At 40.0% G+C, this 16,060-nt stretch overlaps 1 protein-coding gene across 3 annotated transcripts in view; it reads right to left on the bottom strand.

Moving 5' to 3' along the window:
• Positions 1–16,060, bottom strand: part of abca2 (ATP-binding cassette, sub-family A (ABC1), member 2) — a 169,942-nt gene that overhangs the window by 126,834 nt on the left and 27,048 nt on the right. For all 3 annotated transcript variants that reach the window (XM_075468148.1, XM_075468150.1, XM_075468151.1), the window contains exon 2: positions 7,029–7,122. In XM_075468148.1, the coding sequence (XP_075324263.1) occupies positions 7,029–7,122 (94 nt within the window). The remainder of the gene's footprint in view (positions 1–7,028; positions 7,123–16,060) is intronic.

Raw genomic sequence — 16,060 nt, 5'->3', positions numbered from 1 at the left:
ACAGCTAGTGATCATAGGTGAGGGTAACGCCTTCTGGCTCAGCTCCTTTTTCACCACGACGGGCCGGTGCAGAGCCCGCATCACTGCAGACGCCGCACCGATCCGCCTGTCAACCTCCTGCTCCATTCGTCCCTCACTCGTGAACAAGACCCCCAGATACTTGAACTCCTCCACTTGGGGAAGGATCTCGTTCCCGACCCAGAGAGGGCATTCCACCCTTTTCCGGCCGTTAGACTATTATCAGGGTTAGACATTTAATAATAGAATCCTTTTTTTTCCTCCTCTGATGTAAATGTGCTTATTGTGGTAATGCCTTTTAAGAATAAAAAATTCACACCCATTGCAATATGTGCAAAGTGACAGAAAATCTGCCCCTTAGAATATACACAGACACAAGAACATAAAAACATAACCTCAAAAGAGAGAATTCTGGTTAACCTCTTCAACTCCGGAGCCCCCAGTAACAAGGGAGGGAGGGGAACATCTGCTTTGATCCAGCACTGATGAAGTCTCAAAAGTGTTAGCTTTATATTGACATCAAGATGGTTTACACAGAGTTTGTAAATGCAGAGACATACTCAATTCACTTTGGGCATGTCAATTTTGTGCAGGGACCCCAGAAAGACTCTTGGGGCTGAATAGGATAAGTTAAAAGAAGGTCAAAGTATTTTGATTAATATATCTTACAAACCAGGATATGTTTTCAAGGTAGTATTAAGAGATAACACTTACAGACTGGTCCATCCAACATGTTGAGAACATGCATCATGCACAAGAAAAAGATAACAGTACCACGGCCAGAAAGAGAGAAACAAACACAAATAGCATAAATAAGACAGAAATGAAGAAATAAACTGGCTGATTCTATACAATGGCAGCAGGCAACAGCAAGTGTTCTAAAATCAAACTCATAGTACAGTACAATACAAAAGTAAAAACACAGACACTACTGCACATGAGGGGGGGGCAAGTCACATATTTATCAAGATTAAGCGGTTAAAATGTGCGATAGCACAGCACTGAACTAAGTAAAATCATTTTGCCTGTAGCAATGCCTGTAACATGTTGTGACGTTGAGGAAATGCAGTTTTAACATGTGGATACCTCCCACCGCTCCATCCATCCTTCCTTCGTCACTGGATTTGCTTCCCCTTTATGACTGTTCACTGTCAGTAAAAACTGATCAGCCACATTTTTGTGGCAGTTTATTCAGAGCTTTGACAGTTATTAACATGTCTTTGAAATTTATTTTGTCCATATGGATGCTGCCTTGATACACAGAGTAGAGGAGATGAGAAGGACAAGGAGAGAGAATACTTTAAATGAGTTATTTGAGCAAATTTGAGTTATTGACATGTTTCTTTTAACACAAAACTATTTGTGTTATAGTTATAAGCTGTCGCATCTGGACCAATGTTTTTGTCACAGGTGAGAGGAGAGGAGAAGTATCCAAAATGCAGGAGGTTGGAGGATTTATTAAAAACTGTAACAAAAAGCACGCACAAGCCAGAAAACATCAAAAAACAAAACTGTTAAAACAAAACTAAAGAACGACAAGAAAACCAGACTGAGAAAAGGAACATAAACACGAATGGCAGACAAACATGAGGAGATAACGGCAAGGATCTGTCAATGAATGAGAGCAAACAGCGAGCTTAAATGTTGAGGGTTAGTGAATAACAGCAGATGAGGATAATAGATAGGTGACAGGTGTGGCAGTGGAGCTGATGGCCAGAACAGGGAAACAAAGGAAAACTACTGCTGAGAAGGTGGAACTAGAAACTAAATTCAACTGAGGCAAGACAAGACTAACAGGCAACAGCAATAATAACAAAGACAAACCATGAGAGTAAGACAAATAAAAACTAGACTAACACTAACGGAACAAAACCTGATTTAAACCAGTGACCCAACACAAACAAGAAAACAGAAGACAAACAAAACCCAGAAAACCCAAAACAAAACTAATCCAAAGTCTAAAATTCCACAGACCATGAGAGCAGTTTTTAACTTTACTTAATCACCATGTTACTGCCTGTTCCTTGTATTTGTTACTCATGTACATCAACTCCCCTAAACACTCGGTCTGTTCATATATGCGCTTTGGTTTTTATTGTTCGCTGCCAGATCCTCATCATAACTTCTTTATGTTTGTCAGTCCTACGCCTGTTCACACCAGCCTAATTTCTTGCTTATTTTTTTGTTTTGTTACAGTTATTTCCTGCCTTGGCCACATATTTTATAAGATCATGTTTTAGTTTTGACACCTTTCTTTGATCTGTTTGTTTTATGGAGTACAATGAATGTAAAACATATATACATTTGATATCAGGAGAAAAAAAAAAAAAAAAAATCTGGAAAACCTTACATATCAATTCAATGATGCTGAGAGTTCTACAATTTTTCCAACTCGTCAAAGCCCATAGACAAGCCCGCTATTAGCTTTCTTTGTTAGCATATAGCCTAGAGTGTCCTCTCGTGGCTGTAGATAGCAATTTTTAATCCTTGGTTCATGTCAGTCATTATGAATTAACATTTAAAAACATGTTAACTTATATATATTTTGATATATAAGTTGCAGGACCAGCCAAACTATGAAAAAAACTCTGTTTCACAATTTCTAGTGATGGAGAGAAAATGCCCTGAAGCCTGGTGAAGTTGAATGTTCAATTGGAGCAAAAAGTGTAAAAATGAACTTGAATCCCAATTTAACCCCACTTAGTGTAGTTCTGTCAGAACCACTCTCGTCAAAACGAGACGAGAAACAGAGATAAATTTCAGAAGCTTATTCTGAATGCATACAATTTGTGTTTGGCGGTATGGCTCTGTTCGGAGGAAGTTCCCGACTTTTCCATGAGCTCCATGTAAGCCAAGACAGGGAACAGCAGCATCCTCAGGTGGAGTGCCTTCCATTTGCTGTAAAGGCAACAACCCCCCTGGAACAGAGCAAGCAACAATGACAACAGTATGACATTGTTTGGCAATGAGAAGTCGGTGGAGCAGGGGAGGTGGTGGGTGCAAGCAGAAAGCAAAAAGAGCAGTGACAGCAAACCAAGTTTAAATGAAGCGCCCCAAATGCCAGCATCCAATTGCGAGCAGCAGCTGATTACCCATAAGCGCAGTTGGTTTGTGGACAGCCATAAGGGTTGGGTCGGCGTCAGCCAATAGGCAAAGGGCGCGTTGACTAAGTGGTCTGTCAGAACTACCGCGGTGCTCCATTTCTGTCAGAACCACTCTCGTCAAAACGAGACGAGAAACAGAGATAAATTTCAGAAGCTTATTCTGAATGCATACAATTTGTGTTTGGCGGTATGGCTCTGTTCGGAGGAAGTTCCAGACTTTTCCATGAGCTCCATGGAAGCCAAGACAGGGAACAGCAGCATCCTCAGGTGGAGTGCCTTCCATTTGCTGTAAAGGCAACAAACCCCTCAACAGACCATACCGGAACGCAGACCAGCCAATTGGATTGTTGGACCAGGGTGTCCTACAACCCCCCAACGAAATATTAGGCTACCAAACGTGTGTCACCATTATGATTAGTAGTAGTAGTATTACAAAAATAATTATAATTAAACCGCGACTATGCGATGCGAGTATTTAATTGGGGCAAGCATTGAAACTCAACCACTTAGGTACACCATATAAAATATAGTCGGTCTCCACAGCAGCGACATCGCTTTGCGGCAGGGCGAAGCAGAGCAAGATCCAAGCAAAGCAGAGCAAGATCCGATCCAAGAACAGCAAAAACGAGATCCGAGCCAGCAGAACAGGATCCAAGCAAGCAGTGGTGATTCTAGAGGTTTATACATGGGGTGGCAGGCATATATTGTAGGGTGGCGATTTTTTATTTTTTTTTTTTTTTTAGGAAGCCCATCTTACTTTGTACTTTATATTAGCCCATATACAGTACAAAGTATTGTACAGTACTTTGTACTGTACAATACTTTGTACACTACAAATACTTTGTACACTACAAATTCACACACTTCGGTGTGAATTTATCACACCGAAGTGTGATAAATTCAATATTTGGTCTACATACATGAGCATTCCACTTTTAAGTACAGTCCCTGACAAAAGTCTTGTCGCTTAGGTACAAGTTGACCTTAAGTGCTCCTCAAATATATGTCTAATCATTTTTTTTTTACAAAAAATGGCTAATTTCAATCCCAACAGCTTTTGAAATAATGTTTTGGAGCCAAATGAAACTGCTGAAAAGCATTCTAACGTTTACAGCTTGGTAAAGCCCACTGAGTCAGTTTTTGCAAAGACAAAAGTCTTGTCACCTTGTCATATGATGTCCCCAATCCTAGATTACAGCCACACGTGTGATCAATAATTGATCAATCAATTAGTGGGTGTGTATAAAAAGAACCCCAGCACACCAGACCTTCACATCAACTGCAACTTGACCTCTGACAACATGCCTAAGATTCACCCTGAGACCAAAGCGTTGAAGACCAAGAGGCTGAAGACCAGATCCACTGCTGAGGTGGCTGACACCTTCAATGTGTCTCAGCGTCAAGTACAAAGAATAAGAAAAAGATTTGAAAAGACTGGAGATGTTTTTGACAAGTCCAGGTCCGGCAGACCCCGCAAGACAACTGCTCGGGAGGACCGTTTGTTGGTTCGAAAATCCAAGGCCAGCCCCTTTTCCACTGCAGCAGAGCTCCACCAGGCCTGGTCACCTCAAGTCCCTGTGTCAACCAGAACAGTTTGTAGAATTCTGTCTCGAAATGGCCTCAATGGTCGAGTCAGTGTCCAGAAACCAGCACTAAACAAAAGGCAATTAAAAAAACGTGTGGCCTTTGCCAAGGCCCACAGCCTGCTAAAAGGATGGACGCTGGAAAAGTGGCAGAAGGTGGATTTCTCAGATGAATCTTCGGTTGAATTACATCACAACCGCCGCAAATATTGCAGGAGACCTACTGGTGCCCGCATGGAGCCAAGATTCACCCAGAAAACAGTTAAGTTTGGTGGCGGAAAAATCATGGTCTGGGGTTACATCCAGTATGGGGGTGTGCGAAAGAATTGCAGGGTGGAAGGCAACATCAATAGCCTAAAATATCAAGAAGTACTAGCTACCTCTTACATTCCCAACCATGAAAGGGGTCAAATTTTGCAGCAGGATGGTGCTCCATCGCATACTTCCATCTCTACATCAAAGTTCCTCAAGGCGAAGAAGATCAAGGTGCTCCAAGACTGGCCAGCCCAGTCACCAGACATGAACATTATTGAGCATGTCTGGGGTAGAATGAAAGAAGAAGCATGGAAGACCAAACCAAAGAATCTTGATGAACTCTGGGAGGCATGTAAGACTGCATTCTTTGCTATTCCTGATGACTTCATCAATAAATTGTATGAATCCTTGTCGAACCGCATGGACGCAGTCCTTCAAGCTCATGGAAGTCATACAAGATATTGAATATGGATCTCACAGCACCACTACTTAATTCACTGATGTTATGCAACATATTTTTGTATTTGAAGTAAATTATTTGTTCAATTTTCACATTACTATCTGTAGGCGACAAAACTTTTGTCTTGTCAAAATCTGACCTTTCTGTGTTCATTAAATGATCAATCTTTCTTCAGTGAAGTAAATTTATTTTAGTATATTAAACATTATTTGGGAGGGTTTTAGCTTTCATATGAGCCATTTCTAAAACCAATGGATTAATTCAAAGTCAGGTTATAAGCTGTTGTTTCTAGAAAATGGATAAGTGACAAGACTTTTGTCAGGGACTGTAGTTACCGAACAGGCTTGAAAAGCTATCTTGTGGCTACCGTGACATGAAGTAACCCATAGGCACAAAGCTCTCCACACCCGACACGACAGGTGGCACCGCACCCATCAGACTGTAATGCATACATACCAATCAGCAGCGTGTAGCCTTGTTGGGGAGGTGAGGCGCGCGCTCCACCTTAGAAGCATCACGCGAGGATCCAAACGGACCAATTAGGAGGATGGTTTGTAATCCAAATGTGCCGGCATAAGACCCGCGCCACACAGCTACAGTCAAGCAAAATCATGTGAAATCGGTGTAAAATAAGCCGCGTCTACCCGCGGCTGCCCTGCCACATTACAGGAGCCCGGCCGCGGCCTACCTCGACTCTGCCCGCGGCGCGCTGTGGACAGCCCGCCTGGTGTCGCGTCTTGGCTCGGCTGGACTTGGGAAGGTTCGGTGTCCTCCACGGCGTCCATCGCAGCCGAATCTTCCGAGTCCTCCGGCAGACTCTCTGACTCCGCCGGCAGGCGGGGGCCGGACGCAGGGTAAGCAGCAGCAGCAATAATAATACTAGCATCGGCGCGTATGCTAGTCGGAGCTACGTCTTGCAAGCAGAAAGCAAAAAGAGCAGTGACAGCGAACCAAGTTTAAATGAAGCGCCCCAAATGCCAGCATCCAATTGCGAGCAGCAGCTGATTACCCATAAGCGCAGTTGGTTTGTGGACAGCCATAAGGGTTGGGTCGGCGTCAGCCAATAGGCAAAGGGCGCGTTGACTACGTGGTCTGCCAGAACTACCGCGGTGCTCCATTTATTAAATCAAATCAGAATCAGCCAAGGAAATAGCAATAAGTACATCTCTCACCTTCTGGTACAAAGTAGCACTGTTATGGGGGTGTACAGGTCAAAACTGCATACTTAGCATGTTAACAAAGAAGTAAAATGAATCTGAATTTCTGGTGGTATAACATTATTCACATTTTATCTATAATTGGTTATAGACCATTAGCCCCTCTAAATAAACAGCTATACATTGAACCAATTTCTTTCTGTTTTTTTTATGCTAATGTTAGCAATAGACATCAACTTATTTGTGTAAAGATAAAAAATTTAAAAAATAATTAGCGTATCGGTTGCCTCAATAGATGTAAACAGTATTCTTCTTGTCCACTTCGATGGAACAATGATGGCCAAGATACAGTTTTTCTCACCAGGTCTCAATACAAAAGCAAACTTGTGGTGTAACCATATTTATTGCGTCCCCTTGTTGTCGCCATCCACAACCTACTTTATCTGCTTACCTTCTTTGACAGGAATAGCTGGCTTCTTTTGCCTCAAACCCAAGAGGATGAAGAAGAGGACAAGTGGAATGAATATCTCAAAGGCCAACACCCACTGGAGAGGAAAAACAAAGAAAATATACAGCCTCACTTTCATTGCATTTCCAGTGGCACTTGGCCAAAGACAAGGACCATTATCTTAATTTATCCTATGAAAAGAAAAACAAGAAGCTACATTATTTCAATCAAGAGCTCTCAATGTGTAACTCTTTCTTGCTGTTTATCTTTATCTTATTTTTGACATGAGAAAATACTGCCAGTAGCTGATAATTAAATTAATCTGTCTCTTCAGTGGATAGAAACACAGCAAACTGCCAAAACTGGCCGAAATCATTTTGAAAATAGTTGAACTTTGTTTTCTTGATGTTTTTAACTCAAAAATTAAGAACTGTGTATGTCATAGTTTGGTGGTTTGCTGTCAGATACTGTATTGTGATATTTATGCAAACCTGGAAAAAGTAAAATTACAGCTCATGTCAGTATGAACTCCATATGTAAAATCATATTCTTTTTTCCAGTCCACCATGAACTATAATAAAATGTTCTATGATGGCGAGGCCATATAAGACGAGAGACAGCACTGAATTGTCAGCCAGAAAGAGTGTGTGTAATGATGACTAGTGCTCTCCTGTTTTATTGTTCACAAAGAATGAAAGGAACCATTGTGTTTTTGTGCCTGTCTTAGACCCAACATGAAAACACACACACACCAAACCAATGTGTGCGCTGATGAATGTAAAGGTCATGATGAACAAATAGGCCTTTTAAAAAAAGACAATAGATTATTGAAACGCAAAACAAAACCTCTTTTCACAGATCATTAAATATATTAAAATGATAAGATTACAAAAGGTATTTACAAACATTTTATTGCAAGGGAATAAAAGCATCACACATGTACTCATACACAGGTTTACAACCCCTGGTAGACATCATGGAATCACCACATTTGGATTATATTCATTCAGCTTTTTTAATTTCTAAGGAAATAAACAAAACACAGATATGACCTCTTGCCATTAGGCCTCTTCCCTAGATGAGATTATACACATACTAAAATAACAAATAGCAATTAAAATGATCAAATTAAATGTTGTTGACGTCTGTCAATAGGAACCGCAACCTAAGATGTGCACCGATAACTTGTCCCATCTCCTTCTTCCACAGTTTGTTCAAGAGGGGGAGAAAGTTAATAAGACGATAAGGAGGCACGGCAGCTTGGAGGATGCTTGTGATTAGGAGATGCAGTTAGGTAAAAAGGACCTTAGGAAAAAAGCTTGTTGTTCCCCAGGAGATAGCTTCTACAAATCTAAGATCTGATTATGGTCTTGTGGTCTAGGAGTAGAATGAGAGTTTATTTCATAGAGCTGACTGTTCCTTGGGAGGAATTAGTAGCAGAAGCATATGAATGGAAAAAGCTTAAGTATGTGGAGTTGGGGGCAGAAGCAGAGCAGTGAGGATGGAAAGTTAGGATATGTCCAGTGGAAGTAGGATGTAGAGGATTTGTTGCAAAGTCTGTTGTCTCATTGTTGAGGGAGCTGGGTGTAAGTGGACAGAGTGTGAGGAAAATAGTGAAGGAAGTGTCAGATGAAACAGTAAAGTCCGGTCAGTGGATTTGGATTAGAAGAAGCGATAGTAGCTGGGGGCCCAGCAGGGGTAGCACTTAGAGTAAACAGACTCTTGGAAGAAGCAAAGAAGAAGTCCAAGATATTTAAGTGGAGGGTGTGGCCCATGTGAGCCTTTCGAAACCAGGCGGCCATTTTGGGTGAGTTGGCTTTGAGTGAGTTGTATGGCTTTGTATTTGCTGGCATTTTTAGTGATTGTTTAGATGAGTTTGTCTGCTGAATCTGCTAGTGTGTCTTGTCTTGCCTCCACCTCTGGCACCCTCTATATTTTCATTACCCCCTACACGAACCAGGGTTTGAATCCCATTCCTACTTATCTTTACCTCTTCTATTTCTCCCCCTACCCGAACCAGGGTTTGCATCCCCACCCCGCTGTGACTGGTGTGCAGTTGGGATAGCTTGTGGTTGTGGACAAAAAGATGGTTGTTGTGGTGTGAGGAGCAGTGATGGCTGGCATTAGGGGAGTGACTCTGGGACACCAGTGATCATTGTTTAGCCTCCTGGAGGTGTTGTGGGCCCAACTAGACGAAACACTGATGAAAGGAGGTTCCCACCTGATGACCCCAATGATATGTTGGTCAGCACTGCTCACTGATCTATATAGGGAGTGTAGGGAATTATTCACTGAGTCCGGTCCATTGTTTTTTCTTTAGCACCAGTTTCTCGTGTTTACCTTAAATACCCAAGTGCAAGTTAATTTAATGTGTGCAATTTTTACTGATGTGATTTTCTGTGTGATCAGATCTTTTGTTGTAGTTTGTTTATGCACTTTGGTTTGTGACACCCTTAGTTAAGTTTGTAAATGTAAGAGGGACCACCCCTGCATGTTCATAAATAAAGGAAGTTATTTTTCAGTGCCAGAAGGTCTTGTTCAATTAACCCGCCACAATATTAATGTGCAACAGTACCACTGAAATGTTTGTGGATATCTTTTTTGGGGGGGATGTTATACTCCTTGAAATGTCAAATGTTCAATAAAGAAGTGTGTTTATTATAATTTTAACAAATGCGTATTAGTGTATGTTTAATTAAAAGTAATGACCCAGAAGTCAGGTACGCAGGTAGGATATTTTTTCCTAAATGTTTATCTCTCTGGAGTTGACAGACTCACCGCAGCATCCATGTCATATGAACGATTTAATATTATGTAGCAGCAAGACAGCCTTGGTTAGTCTGTTTCATCTTGTGTTGAAAGTCCAGACTTCCAACTATATACCAATTTTTACCAGTGTGTTGATAGGCCAAGTAAAACCAGACTTACATTCTTTTTGTCTGAATAATGTCATCACATTTAGTGCAGGAAGAAATCGTAAAAACGGGCTATTCTAAGGAAGGTGCTCACTGTGGTTTTCACAGAAAAATAGTACTTTTTTGTGTGTGATACAGAATGAAAGAATAAAAGAATAACTTTGAAGTCACACATGTTTTCATGTTTTGCATTTTTTTGTTCATGTTTTAGGTTTCTGTCTAATCTTTAGTTTTTACCATGATTTCCTCAGTCTCTCCTACCCTCCCATCAGCTTCACTCACTAATCACCCTCCTTTGTATTTGTCTCCAGGTTTGTTCTTGCTCATTGTCAGATCCTCACCGTCACTCATGTTGTGTATCAGGTTTGTCCTTGTTGTCCATGTCAGGTTTATCCTTATAGTTTCGTGTCAGGTTTTATCAGCGTATTCCGGCTCAGCCGCGTTTTTTTGTTACAGTCTTTGAAATAAATACATTTTTAAATATGAAAATTGTTGAGAGCACAGAGGTTCTGATTGTTTGAATTTGGAGAATAATTTGGCAGACAGCAGCTTGTGAGATGTTGATTGTGAATCAGGTGGCTGTGATTGAATCCAGCCACAATAAAAAGTTTCAGACAATGATGTGAGATGAGGGCCCTGTATATTGTGAATGAAGGACTAGTTGCTGGCCCTGGCAGGTTGTGAATTAAGACGATGATCTTTTGAACTGGAATTGATGATACGCTGTGTAGTCAGTGTGTAGTCACCTACGTAAATCATCCGCTCATGGCGCTGTCTTGGTGCCAAAGGCCAACTTTTATTGCACAGAAGGGCGATAACCCACAGATGAAGACACATTATTTATTAATTATATGTGATTTTTTTTTTTTCACAAGACAATTAGCAGACAGATACTGATAATTGATTTGACCTGAGGGTAAAAAAAGCTTGACGGTGGAATCTAAAAATATATTCCAGTTCTAAAGGGGCATGAATGTCTCATTGTTCTTATTATAATCTCTACTTAATACTCAATGGAGTTACCTTGGACCTCCATTGTAGAAATATTTTTCAAAAATAATTGTAGAAAATTCAAATTGGATCATTAACTGGTCACAGGAGATATTACAGAGGTCACATGTGAGACTCATTAAACGCACGTCATCTTTCTCTAACTGAGTAAACCAAAAGGTTTCCAAAAAGAAATGTTTTAAATGTCATACATTTTCCATGACAATATCTCCTCAAACGTTAAAGAATAAAATAAAAGGGATCCAAATCACTCAAAAATTGTGAATAGTTAAGCAATTCCAGACTGACTGAATGAAAGACAGTAGACTTGGTGTTTGTGTAAACCAGGTCGAGTTAATTTGTGCTTCTGTGTGTGAAATTGGTCTTTTTTGAGAGTAATCAAGGTTACAATTTACCCCATCCTTTGACTTCCTTTATTTAATTTCCTACTTATTATGTAAATAAAGCATACACACATAAATTTAGTACACACAGTCTAAATACACATAGTACTGACCAAAATTAAAAGAGAGCTAATGTAATTAAAGGCTTATCTAAATAAATGAAGGATAGTAAAACTTGTTTCATAGTTTGGTGTGAGGTGTATATGTCTGAGAGAAGAGAAAAACATTCTTTGAGACAAAGCGCAGAGCAAGACGTTTTAAGAAGAATTTTGCAAGTGAACAATGCTAGTGTATATAAGTAGTGTAGTTACGGTGATGGTCTGTGTGTTTTTGGGTTTCTGGGTATTTTGTTGCACTGATTTCTGTAAAAATCTGTCAAGCTTCGCTGGGTTTTTCTTCTGTGTTGCCTTGTGATTTCCATTTGTTACACGCACACACAAATATACAAACTGCTATACTATTACCACTCATTTATTGATACATATGTGGTTAATTGGAGGATTTGGGAGAAAAACAAGAAAATAGAGCAGTTCATATTACACATGATCATTCACATAAATGCTCTTTGATGGTGTATTTTGCTGGGTTTTTTTTTATTTGCCTTGTACTGACTTGAAGATGTATGCCCTGTGTTGGTTAGTAGTTTAGTTAGCCTGTTCTTGTATTGTATTGGAGCCCTTGAATACTGACATCTCACTTGCCAGGTTCTAATGTAAACCAAGGTCTTCATAATTATTTTTTTCTTTCTTTGATTCTAAGTATTGTTAAGTTGGACCTGCATTTTTCCTGCCTAGACTGCACTTTGCTGGAGTCTACTTTTGACCTTGTTGCTGTATTGTTCTAGGTTTTTCAGAAAAAAAGAATTAGGCTTTTGTCAAACTATATTTCCGTGTCTCTGGTCTGTGAGCATGTATTTTGCCCCCCTCTTTAATTTGTCGCGACAGTGATATTAACACTATTTTGAGTCACAAACGCTTGTTGATAAGTACGCAGCGAGTTTGAGAGGAAATACGGTGTGTTTAGTTGTTGTCTTCTTCTTACACAAATGTATGTAGACGTATTGGGAGGAGTAAATCAAGACCCTTTGAGTCAGGCTTAGGGGTGTGTCCACATTGGATTGGTAAGAGTTGGCAGAGCTATGGCATTTGTGGTTGTTTCATTCAGATAGGTGAAAAGTTGTTGTACATTGATCCCATTGGAGGCATCGTGGTACACCAAAAGGTAGGGTGATGAACTAAGCTTGGGTCACATTAACTTAGCTTTAACATTAAGGCTATCTTAACGTAGCATTTGGATAATAGTCACATTAACAAAAAGCCAGCAGTTATTTGCATTGATAACAAACCTAATATTAACCTAGATCCCAATAAGCAGTAACATTAGCAATAACACAACAGCTAACAGCATTGATAATAAAGCTAATATCAACCCAGTCCCAAGTTACCATTAGCATGAGCAATAAGCTAAATTAGCCTAGCATTAGGTTAGCATTGGCGTCAGTTGAGCCTAATCATGAGCATAGGCCTCCTAAGTTAACCTAGGTATTGAGCTAGCATTAGCAAGAGTTTGAGCCTAGCCCTAATCATAGGCATCCAAAAGGGTTTTGAACACAATAATAGTCAGCCTGCTTCTGTCTCTCATTCAATTTTGACCTAGAGTCAAAATAGTCAAGTTTTGCAATTTAATCTGGTAATGTAGTTGTAGTTGAGGGATAATTGATTATTGGAGCATTTTTTAAAAAGTGGGAACACCAATAATAATCATTTGTGCCAAGCACCCAGAACATTTAAAAGACATCCAACCACCAATCCACGGTTGAGGGTGGGCTGGAGCCTATCCCAGCTGTCAATGGATGAGATGCAGGTTCACCCTGGTTGGATCGCCAGTCCATCACAGGGCCGTTTCCAAGACATTCCAAACATATTTGAAAAAAAATGGGAAAAACTAACAAAAAGACTGCCTTCAGCTTGGCCAAAATAAGGTACCTTTGATATGGATATCTGTGAAGATAATATTTCTGGGGAAAACCTGGTCTGATTAGTAGAGACGGCATTCGTCCCATTTTGGAAGGGGCAGCTCTCTCATCTAGAAATATGGCTGAATTAATTAGTTATCCAAAAACATGACAACCCAGGGTTGAGACCAGGATGAAGAGTTGTAGTCTTACACACTTCTGTGCAGCTTCCCACCTGCTGCTACCCCCAAAACCCCATAAAGTCTGTGTCTGCTCCCACACCACCCAAACTAAATAAATCAATAAACACAAGAGGAGCAAATCTGGAAAACCTCCGAAAAATTAAGACAAAAACATAAAACCATTATATGTGGTTTGCTGAATATTATATCTCTCCTTTCCAAGTCTGTTAGTGAATGAGTTGATCTGTGATCATCATATTGATATATTTAGTCTTAAAGAAACCTGGCTGCAGCAGGAGGATCATGTTAGCATCAGGCAGAGGAGGAGGAGTGACAGCTGTCTTCAGATCAGGGTTACTTATCAAGTCAAATCAAGATTAACACAAGATCAGATGTATTGTCATGCATACATACAAAATTTGGATACGAAAACCCATCCAGGTTGGCACCTGCTGAAACACTCATGCTCCTGCTCAGGGTAACACACAGACAGATGCCATAATACGCTGCCATTCACAGCGCCCAGGGAGCATGGGAGCATGGGGCCTTGCTCAAGGGCACCTCGGCCGTGACAAGGAGGTGTACTGGCCTATAGCTGTCAGTTGCGAGAGTGGGAATTGAACTGCCAACCTTCCGGTTATTGGACAACCAAATCTAACCACTGAGCCACGACCGCCCAAGTCAACTTTATTATCAATGTTGCCATATGTACAGGACATACAGAGAATTGAAATAGCGTTTCTCTCTTATCCCTGGTGCAAACAGCAATAAACATTAATTAAAAATATATATATATAATAAAAAATATTTTAAAATAACACATACAAGCTAAAAGATATAAGAAAAGACGGTGTCAAATCTGTATAAATATGGCACATGGCAGTATAAACAAAATTGGTGGATTGGATTTACTTAATTTCCAACACTATTTTTTTGGGACAATAGGTTATATTAATTTATTCACTTTCTATACCTACTTAATCCAAACCAAGAGTCATGGGGCAATAGGTTACAGTATATCTCGAAATGGTGTAAATCAACCCCCTTAGATGAACCGTGACTAGATGAAGAGCAAGCATTATCTGGAAATCTCTGACATGCCATTTATTAGCTCAAGTATCAAACATAATAAATGTTTTCAAAGCATAAACATCAGCAACTCTTTGACAGTCTGGTGGGGATTTTTTAAAACAACCAAGTCTTCACTTATCCGATCTAAGCTTACATCCATCTGGAGCCACCCTGACATCATGCAAAAGAAAAGAAATTGAAATTTCGCTCAATGGAACAACAAATAAATAAAGCATTTTGAACATATACTCCAAAATCATTCAACATACTTGCATCACAAGGGATCAGCAGGAACATATTTTTAGAATGTCAATACAAGTCCATAATAAGCAATTTCTAAACCTCTATACGCCAAAATTGCTATCAAAAATATATAGATTAATGTCCAAGATATATGATACAATTTCCCTAAAGATTTCAAAATGTGAGACAGACTTATCTATTAGTTCTAACCAAATCTTCCGGTCACAAATATGTTTAAACACCTTCAGAATGACTAAAAATCTAATACAACTAATGCGACTAATACAACTCAAAATTCTTCACAGAACACATTATAGATAATACAACCAACGATGTTGGTACAATGTGCACATTTTGTGGTTTTGTGTGCCTGTCCTTGAGGTATGTGAGGACTTATCAACATGGCTTAAGTGTAGTATTCCTGCATGCTCCACACTGTGGATCACTGGGTGATTTCGGTGACAACAACATGGAAATTTACTTAGCACACACAGTCCTCAGTTTTGGTCCACTGTTAATTACACCAGACCACACATCTGTCATGACTTATTCCTCACAATGAAAGTCAGCACAATGAGGAGGAATATATGGTATACTATCAGAAATTATTGCATATAATGGCTCAGCTTTCATGTAGAAAACTGTAAAATGTCACGATCTGATGAAAAGTGTAGACCCCGGAGACACAGAGACGGGTGAAGTTGATAGTATTCCAAAAAGTATCTTTTATTGAGGACTTGCACTCACAAACATCACCTGTGGAGTGGACTGAAGTAGGTAGGCAGCAAACTCATAGGTGCGCTCAGGCACAGGGCACAGGTAATCCAAATACACACTTAAGGATATATCCAAAAGGTAAGGCGTAATCCTAGACAATCCAAAAAACACAAGACAAGAAGTTTAACTATGAAGACCAGAATAACCACTGTTAATGCTAACAATCTGAAATGGGGAAGCAACCAAGTATTTGTAGATGGAAGATAATTAAGAAACAATAGAAAACTGGTGTGTCAGGGCAGCATGGCACCCCCTCCTCCTGCTGGTAGAAGGAAAAACCAGGAAAAGAAAAGAAACATTAAGCAGGCCCTGGAGTAGCAGCTGTGGCTATGACACAAAAGGCATTTTGTGTCAACATAAATCAAACTGTATCTTGGAGCTGTTTACTAGCCACAGAGTCAGCGGATGGAACCTTGAAAGCAAAGCTAAATAAAATCTGTGCTTCAATTAAGCTAAACTAGGTAGATGCTTTGCCTCTTGCACTAATGAGCTATTGCAG

The sequence above is a fragment of the Odontesthes bonariensis genome, chromosome 6 (assembly GCF_027942865.1).
Source record: "Odontesthes bonariensis isolate fOdoBon6 chromosome 6, fOdoBon6.hap1, whole genome shotgun sequence".
NCBI lineage: Eukaryota > Metazoa > Chordata > Actinopteri > Atheriniformes > Atherinopsidae > Odontesthes > Odontesthes bonariensis.
The sequence above is the reverse complement of the archived record's forward strand: the minus strand, read 5'-3'. Positions and strand labels throughout refer to the sequence as shown.